Raw genomic sequence first — 10,017 nt, 5'->3', positions numbered from 1 at the left:
TGGCTGCCTGTCGGCCATGTTGTTTTCCGATCAGTCCCAAAATGCAATATGCATAACTAGGCACCAAGGGGAACCTACATATGAAATTTGAGAAAGATCCCTTCAGTACTTTCTCAGAAATAGCGATAACAAACTTCAATTGTCAAAATCCATGATGGCTGCCTGTCGGCCATGTTGGTTTTCGATCGGTCTCAAAATGCAATATGCATAACTAGGCACCAAGGGGAACCTACATATGAAATTTGAGAAAGATCCCTTTAGTACTTTCTCAGAAATAGCGATAACAAACTTCAATTGTCAAAATCCAAGATGGCTGCCTGTCGGCCATGTTGTTTTTCGATCGGTCTCAAAATGCAATATGCATAACTAGGCACCTAAGGAAACCTACATATAAAATTTGAGAAAGATCCCTTCAGCACTTTCTCAGAAATAGCGATAACAAACTTCAATTGTCAAAATCCAAGATATCTGCCTGTCGGCCATGTTGTTTTCCGATCGGTCTCAAAATGCAATAAACATTACTAGGCACCTAGGGGAACCTACATATGAAATTTGAGAAAGATCCCTTCAGTCCTTTCCCAGAAATAGCGATAACAAACTTCAATTGTCAAAATCCAAGATGGCTGCCTGTCGGCCATGTTGTTTTCCTATCGGTCCCAAAATGCAATATGCGTAACTAGGCACCAAGGGAAACCTACATATAAAAATTTGAGAAAGATCCCTTCAGTACTTTCTCAGAAATAGCGATAACAAACTTCAATTGTCAAAATCCAAGATAGCTGCGTGTCGGCCATGTTGTTTTCTGATCGGTTCCAAAATGCAATATGCATAACTAGGCACCAAGGGAAACCTACATATGAAATTTGAGAAAGATCCCTTCAGTACTTTCTCAGAAATAGCGCTAACAAGAATTGTTTACGGACGGACGGACGGAGGGACGGACGGAGGGACGGACGGAGGGACGGACGGACCACGGACCACGGACGCAAGGCGATTTGAATAGCCCACCATCTGATGATTATGTAAAATGTTAAAATCTTACCTACATGAAAACTAAAATGGATTTGTAAAGTTTCTTTCACCTCTTTTGTAACTTCCAGATTTCTTGTGACTCAATAAAATAACCTATTCCATTTTTCGCCCACTTTCAAATATCATCATATGTATATAATTATGTGTAGAACAATTGGAAATAAATATCAGAATAGCAATCTGCTAGAATAAGATGTACATGTATATGAAAGAAAACAAAGGGACACAACTCTTCAAGTTAGTGAAAATCCAACCCTTAATTTAGCATATGATCATATGTCATTAGAGAATGTGTTCCTAAACTAAAGTCAACAACTGTATGAGAGCTTGTCAGTGGTTAACTTCCGGTGGTGGGGCAAGAGGAAACTCTGAATACTCATCAATTACTCTCATCTAAGGTCTTTGAACTGTTAGAAGGTGAGGTTGCCAAATCTATTGATTAATAAAATATGACATTCTCTGTATTGAAATCAGAACAAAAGTAATGCAGTATATGTCAACAAGTATTTTTGGATTGATACAGCAAATATGTTAATATGAATGTTTAAAAAAAAAATTCTTATTACTGCAAACACATACATGTATATTATACAATTATTTCAATTACAGATTTGGGAAATGAAGGAAATATTTCTATGTTCGAGTGGATTCAAGAGATAGATAACACAGTATTCTAATAAAGTAATGTAATAATTGTGAAAATGTCACAGAAACATGTCAACAAACAATATGGTGTGGAGCGCAATGCCTTTTGAAAGCTAAATTCTTACTGTAGTCAAGTTGTCAAGAATCATATCATTTTATATACCAGGTATCTACATGACTTAAAAGTCGTTGCAAGGATTTATAAAACAAAAACAAAACAAAACCCCACAATAAAAATAACGGAAACAAAAAAACTATTCACAGATGAACATAATTTAAAAAGATAGACAATCGAAGCTGGCAATTGTGTAAAATGAACTTAATTCTTTATCTTCATAATGTGTTTACACAGGCCATCAGAACTCACTGAGAATAACCCAATTCTATTATTTCTAAATTTGTTGTTGACATTTCCCTGATCTTCAATAACCAAAGGTTTTTTTTAATTTCACATTTTCATGACTTAAGTTAATATGCCAAATACAGTAAAAACTTTGTCTCTACTTACCCGACTGACTCTAAAAAAAATCTTTTTTCCCAAAAAATTTCAGTGTTTTTGGTAATGCATATATTTGATAGAATGTGTAGTCCATTTCCATTTAAACATCAATCCTGGTCAGTAATACAAGGTATGTGTGAAGCGATTACACTTAATATTTGGGGAAATATTATCTGTTTTTATATGATCAAATGAAAGAGATTAAATTGATAAATATCTTCTTAATCTAAATGACAACCAAGGGAAAGACATAGGTTGCCAGTGCTGGAACAATCTTAAAAAAATTAAAAGTTTTCCACATTACTGGTAATATATACCACAAGGAGACAAACACGAACATACCGCATGTATTAGTGCACCAGCGACCAGGTAGCTCAGTGGTAAAGTGTACATGTAGAGTTTGCAGGGTCTCGTGTTCGAACCCCTGTCTGGCTACTATCTCTCTACTGTTACATATTTAGGCTAGCGAGCTTGCAAATCCTTCGGGAGGATGCTAAAGCAACGGGATATCCGAACCTGTTGTCTTTGGCGGTGAAGATTTGATAAAAGAAGGGAGGAATGTTGCGGAACTGGGCTAGGTTGATCATCGGCGACCAGATAGCTCAGTGGTACAGTGTCCGTATAGAATTGGGAGGGTCCTGGGTTCGAACCCTGGTCTCACTACTTAGTTTTCTCTTTCTCCTGTTATAACATGTGACACAACGTCCCAGAAGCAGATACCTGTATATTATATACACGTCTCTGCCAGAAGGTAGAAAAGTGTAGTAATACAGATGAATCTGCCGTTGATACAGTTGAGGGTAGTCATATCAGACATGCAGACCAGTCAATTTTAAAGAATGATGCACTGTACATGAGAAGTACAAATATTCTCAATAGAAAAATGCAGCGGATAAGTAATTAGATGACTATTGTTGAGAAGATGAATTATTTACATGGCCATATCTGTAAAATGTAAAACGAAAGTAGGTCAAGCCAAACTAGGTGAAGCAAATACTGCTATTTTCGCAATAACTGTTCATTTTACTTGATACGATATCAATTAACAAAATCAGTGTTACCTTTCGTTGTATTTTAGCATATTAGTGTCTCAGAAAATGAGAAAATAATCTGGTATAATGTTCAATGATCTTCTGTTTTTATTATCGTCATGCATGTTTTCCCTTGTCGCATTCTAATAGAGTACAGTGGTAATACTTCGGTCACCTTTTACATTTAGACGCTCCCTCTGACGATAATTTAAAGTTACACTTCCGGTAACGACTGTTACCGGCGCGGCCTATGTCGTTGATCGCAGCAACGTTATAAACATATGTATGAGGGGAGGTAACTGGTGTAAAGCTTACGATTTGTGACCAAATATTAGGTGTGTTATTTCGGTCATTACATGTAATATCTCGGTAATTTGGAGTAATATTTCGGTCGGTTGAGTGATATTTCGGTCAGGCTATTTTTCCCTTAAAACGTGTTATTGTTTTGAATAACTTGGGCCAGACACATTTGGTGACAACCCTCCCAGTTGAACTGGTATAGTTCGAACAAACAATGTTATAATTTTTTTTTCAATAGGCCAAACACCCCCTTGTCAAGTGGCTGCAAAAAATGAGAACTGTGTGATGGCATTACAAATATCAGTATCTCCTCCTGTCGCGCCTTTTCAAGAAGTCCAATTACTTCGTGGCTCTTGTGTTGATCCATGATCAATATCTGTGGCCGACATGGTCCTATATTTTTAATGAACACGTCCGCAAACCATTTTTCTCCCAGGACGTCCTCCATCCATGCGTTTGATTGAAACGTATATATGGCTCCATCCGGTCCCTCGTCTGTACCATAAGCCTGCATACTTCTGTCAGTCTTCCCTTTGACAATAACTAATGGCGGAATCTTACCGCCATCTGCATTGATTGCAGCAACAATGGTGATGTTTTCCCTAGAGTTACTCACTCTCCCAGGAATGCTTCTAGAACCCTTTCTAGCGATCACAGAAGTTGGCTTGTGCTCTAGTGATACTCCCTTTTCATCCATATTCCAGATGTGTCCTGGATCTGTAATGGCGTTCTGCTTCAGAATGTCTTCCAGCTTAACGAAATATTCGTCAACTGTTGCCTTGTCAAGGCGAGCTTTGGAAGACGACAGCTTTGCAGGTTTCCGTGTCGTCATGGTTGGGTGGCGATGTTTCAATCCACGAAACCAGTCGTTCCCTGGAATCCCATTTTTGAACGGGTTATGGATTTTAAGTTTCTTGCACACCTGTCCAGCCTTGATCATCATCTGATGCTTGCTCAGACCGAGTATAGTGGATGCGTTGACAGCTTGTGTTACGGTCTCCTCCTCCACGTCTAACGGTATTAAGACAGGCTTTCCAGCAGTTGCATTTAAAGAACGATGCCCCAACCTCTTGTATGATATTGTCGACCGTGGCACCCCATACTTTTCTGATGCTTGCCTTAATGTGAGTGTTTTTGATGAGTACTCGGCAACAGCCTGTTCTACATCCTCTTGACTGTATTTGCAGTACAGGTTCTTCTTCTTTCTTGGCATACCTAAAATTAACATTACCCTTTGCTATATTGCAACGAAAAACATGGGAGAAGAAAGGGTTGTAATATCAGATCGGTTATCACGTTTGAAATCTCACGCGTGACGGGCGATGTAATGCGAGCCGGTTAGTTTCATATGTAATTAATAAACTCGTTCAATAAATTCAATATTACATGAACACGAGTGTTATATTCTATTTATTATATAACTCGAGAAACATGCTTACTAATGTATTTTCAATGCTTCTCTATATAGCGACGATTAACGGAAGCCTTTTCACTACTCTCAGGCGAGAGATGGGCGGAGTTTGCTACCGAATATACAAATAGGATTTGAGTAATATTAAAAATGGAACGCTAGCTTGCCATGTGCTATTAAAATAATTGTATTGTTGTGCTATACTATTTACACTGTATCATATGATGAGAAAATTATAATATGACCACTTGACAGACATAACAACAGTATCTAGGTAGAGCGGAAGAGGGCAATTTCGTATCCTACCCCGTACCAGACGGTTACGGAGTAATATATATATATATGGAAATGGTCATTTAAACATGAGTCCATTAAACTTCAGTGTCCGTCTCTAAAAGTTGGAACCATGGTGACCCGGGCGGGGCACAGTTGACCTGATGTTTAAATTCAAATTCAAATTTCCTTTTTTTTAATAACGTTACATACGAGACTCGCTACAATCGATTGGTGTCCCTTTATTCTTAGCGCACTCGATCATGTGACCATTACACAAACACAAATGTGATACAGGTTATGTAGCTAATGTCAATTTTTAACTTCGTTTTCGGGTTGTGGAATATGAAACCAAAATTTGGAACTCAAACGGTTAACATGACCACCACATACAACCTGTATACATAGCTATCGAATGTATCCACGATAATTGAAGATGTTGTTAAGGCTTATTATACATATTTCAGGATTAACATCAATTATTTTTTCTGTTATACAGTCATAACAGAAATTTTGGGGCGGCGGCTGTTGTGTCACTTTTACAGTGTTTATTTTAATCGACCTATCTTTGTAATGCTATTATAATGCTCTTGAACATCATGTTGACAACCGATCTGACAATTCAAACCTTACAAAGAAGAAATGAGTAGTTAATAGATAGAGATAATGTTTCGTTTATCTTATGACCGAAATCACACCTTCTGTCGAATAGCATTATGTAATATTTCGGTCAGATTTAAAAACTTAATTTTATATTATATTTTGTAATTCTTTCAATAAAAGTTCATTTCATATTTGTTAAAACAGAAGTTTTCGTTATTTTGTACGATGCAAAAACGCCATATATTAAATGTGTACCTACTTTTCCGTGTTTACACAAATGCCCTTGGCGACCTTCTTGTACTTTTAGCGCCGTGTGAACCAGGACAGTGACGTCACTCATTTGTAAACACTCTCACGACCCTGATTCCGATTTGCCAACTGTCGGAAGTAAGCGTCAACTTAACTTGGATGTTTCTTTCGGCGATAAAAATAGCAGAGGACTAAAACAGCGGATGCCACCAATTGTATTCAGCTGAAAACCTGATTTGACCGAAATATTACCTTTGACCGAAATATTACCACTGTACTCTAGCATGTGAGTTTCCGGTTACGTCATCAAATTCATTTCCCGCGAATTTATTCGGAAATCTAAATCAACTCATGAAGTGAAAGAAATAAAAAATGTCAAAATAAAAATATTGTGATCGGTATATAGTGCAACATTAAATTTTCATTGTAAATAATTGCTTCGATTTGCTAATCTAAAGCATAAGTAATTGAAATCAAATTATTTTAAAATCAATGACCTGCTTCTCTGGACCTCTTGCCTATTTGAGAAAAAGGTGTTTCAATATTTTAGCATGTTTGACTCCTGTGACTGTGAATGTATGTCAAGGTCATTCATTTTAACAAACTTTTCATCACTTTACCACAGCATACTACAGGCCCCATATCAGGTCACTTGGCCTCTGGGTTATTGAGTAGAAGATTTTCAAATGTTTGCATGTTTGGCCCCTGTGCCCTATAATAAGTAATGCTCCAGAACAAGTTTGAAAACATTGTGATCTGACAAATAAGCAAATTCAAGATGTCAAACACCATCAGTATGGGAATTTTTAAAGAAACTCAAACATTCAACATAAAAGGAAGTGACAGAGCATGTCTATGTTTATTATAGCCATGCAAAATATTGATGTATTGAAAAACAAAAAGGAATTCTGCAAAACAACCAATTCTCAAAATTCACCTAAATATGACCATATTTTACCCAAAGGAAACTGGGAAGATATAGAAATTAGAAGAAAATATTTAACAGAAAGAAATATAAAGAACCTTTTGAGGGACTTTAACTAAAGAGATATTATGAAAAAAAAAAAAAATCAGAAATATACAAATAAGAAAGTGGGAACCTTACTATATAAAAGTTATATCTGATTGATATGAATAAGTCCCCTATCCCCACAATGGAAAGTAAAACAACCATAATTAAATCATGGAAACAGAAATGACTTTGTAAAGTTTTGAATCTTCTGTAACTTTAAGACTTCTTGAACTTGATTTTGAGAAATGAAGTCAATGACACTAAACAAAATAAACACTTCCAGATGCATATGTATCATCAGATGTATATTAATTATGAAGTGCAAAACAATGGGGGAAAAATGAACTATAAACTGCTAGAATAGCTAGAACCCTATAAGACATATATAGGAAAGAAAATAAAGGGACACAACTCTTCAAGTTAGTGGAAATCCAGCCCTGAATTTAATATGTGATGATTGTCTTTTGAGAATGTGTTCCTAAACCAAAGTCAAGAGAGCTTGTATGTGTCTAACGTCCGGTGTTTGGGCCAGAGGAAACTCTGGCTACTCATTCTCATCAAGGATCTTTGACGTGTTAGAAGGTGAGATTGCCAGATCGAATAAGAAAATCTGATAAAAAAGTATTGCAGTGTTTTTGGATGGATCCACCAATGTTTAACAAAATTGTTTTCGTATTATTAAAGCAAACTTATATATTTTCTGTAATTATTTTCATTACAGATTTCAGAATTGAAGGAAATGCTTATGTTTGAGTTGATCCAAGAGATATAACACAGTATTCTAAAAAATAGGTGTATGAATCATAATTGTCACAGAAAAATGTCAACACACAATATGATGTGGAGTGCATTGGATGTTGAAAGCTTAATTCCTGCTCTGTAGTCAAGTTGTCAAGAATCATATCCTTTTACATACAATGTATATATATACTGAAACGAAAAAGAAACGCAACTTCAAATTGTAGGTTTAATAAAATAATACTTGTGAGCATTATGTTTAAATTTCATATGTAATAGTTAATATTGAATATTGATGTAACATCCTTTAAATGTTTAGAGATTTTTAAGAACAGGTCACTTTGCTAGAAGGTCATGATTGGTAGTACCCTACGTGAATCCAAGTTGAAATGGCAGCAGTTTTGAAACCGTGCCCTAATATCGTGTGTGTCCTCCTCGAACAGTTATCACATCTCTAATTCTTTGTTGCATTGAGTTCATCAGGGCATTGACTTTCCGTATTGGAATGTTATTCCATTCTTGGACGAGTGCATTTGCTAACTGAGGGAGGGTATTTGGGGGGTTACGGCGATTTCGAATTCTTCTGTCTAATTCATCCCACAAATGCTCGATTGGGGACAGGTCGGGGCTATATGGAGGCCAATCTATAGGAACAATGTTCTGTGTCGCAAGAAAGTCTCTACAGACTCTTGCAACGTGTGGTCTCGCGTTATCTTGCTGAAAGGTTAGATGATGCTGCCTAACAAACAGCACAACATGGGGCCTAAGGATCTCATCCCGATAGCGTACGGCCGTTAAATTCCCATTGACTATCACCAAAGGCGTCTTCAAACCATGGGAGATTCCCGCCCAAACCATAACTGATCCACCCCCAAATCGGTCGTGTTCCAAAACACAGGCGTCAGCAAAACGTTCGCCTCGACGCCGGTACACACGTTGACGGCCATCTGCTCGAAATAACGTGAATCGAGATTCATCGGTGAAGAGCATAGACCTCCAACGTCTCATAGGAAAACGTCTGGGCATATGTGCCGTTGCCCATTGCATACGACGTGCTCGACGTTGCGGTGTTAGTGGTAAACCAACGTACTGTCGCCTTGCACGCAAATTAGCCTCACGCAGTCTGTTGATCACTGTTTGGGGATGAATTCGACGGTTATGATTACCAATCGTATTCCTTGCTGTTTCAGCGGCCGTTAATCTCCTGTTACGCAGGTGTGCCAACCTAAGAACCCGGTCTTGACGTCGCGACGTTACGCGTGGACGTCCTGATCTCGGCTGGTCATCGACTCTTCCTGTTGCGTTAAGACGTGAAACTAATCGACTAATAGTCGATTTGTGAACTCTGAATTGTCGAGCGACGTGAAGTTGCGTGTTCCCTGCCAGAAGCATCGCTATAGCACGTCCTCTATCAACCTTTGATAACCGTGGCATAATTGTAAAAGGAATTATTGTTTGCAAAAGTATTGGCGATGATGTGGCTCAATGTTAGTGATGAATTGATACTGGTTTGAATGAAAAAAGAACGCATATGTTTGTACAGGCACGGTTTTTGATGTTTTTACCGCGCCGGAAGTGCATAGGTCTCTAGTCACACTTGGGTGATTTTGAAGATTGGTATGGGTGTTAGGCAGGGTGCATGTTTATTTCCGCGATTTTTATACAGATATGTATATTTAATACAAAATTAATCACAATTTTCCATGTTGCGTTTCTTTTTCGTTTCAGTATATATACATATTTCACTTTAATAGTTGTAGTGAGGATTTATAACAAAGAAAAAAAAATTCCACTGCGAATAGTGTGGAAATAAAGATGAACTAAATTAAAAAATGTAGACAATACAATCTGGTGATTAGTGTAAAATGATTTTAATTTTACATCTTCATAATGTGTTAAATTTACAGTCTGTCAGAATTGACAGAGAAAAACATTACATACATACATATGCTTTCTTCTGCTTTTATTGTTGTCATTCACTGTTGTGTCCAGTATGTAACACCTCATCTTCAATAACCAAAGTTTTATTTCTAAAACCATATTTTCATGACTTAGACTTGATAGGCCAAATAGAATAAAAGCTTTGTTTCTACTAACCCATCATAACCTTAAAACGATTTCCCCCAAATCAGTTTTTTTTCCTAAATTGCAAATATTTGTTACCTTTGTGTAGTTGATTCCTGTTTAACTGTCAGTAATACAACTTTACAATGTATATGCAGAT

The 10,017-nt window shown here is 37.1% G+C and overlaps 1 protein-coding gene across 1 annotated transcript; it reads right to left on the bottom strand.

Annotated features, from left to right (window-relative positions):
- Nucleotides 1-3,724: 3,724 nt before the first annotated feature.
- On the bottom strand, nt 3,725-4,720 carry LOC117315103 (jerky protein homolog-like). Its single transcript, XM_033869250.1, has one exon. The coding sequence runs from the start codon at nt 4,718-4,720 to the stop codon at nt 3,725-3,727; it is 996 nt and encodes a 331-aa protein (XP_033725141.1).
- Nucleotides 4,721-10,017: the final 5,297 nt, after the last annotated feature.

This window comes from Pecten maximus, chromosome 17 (genome assembly GCF_902652985.1).
Source record: "Pecten maximus chromosome 17, xPecMax1.1, whole genome shotgun sequence".
NCBI classification, from domain to species: domain Eukaryota; kingdom Metazoa; phylum Mollusca; class Bivalvia; order Pectinida; family Pectinidae; genus Pecten; species Pecten maximus.
The sequence above is the reverse complement of the archived record's forward strand: the minus strand, read 5'-3'. Positions and strand labels throughout refer to the sequence as shown.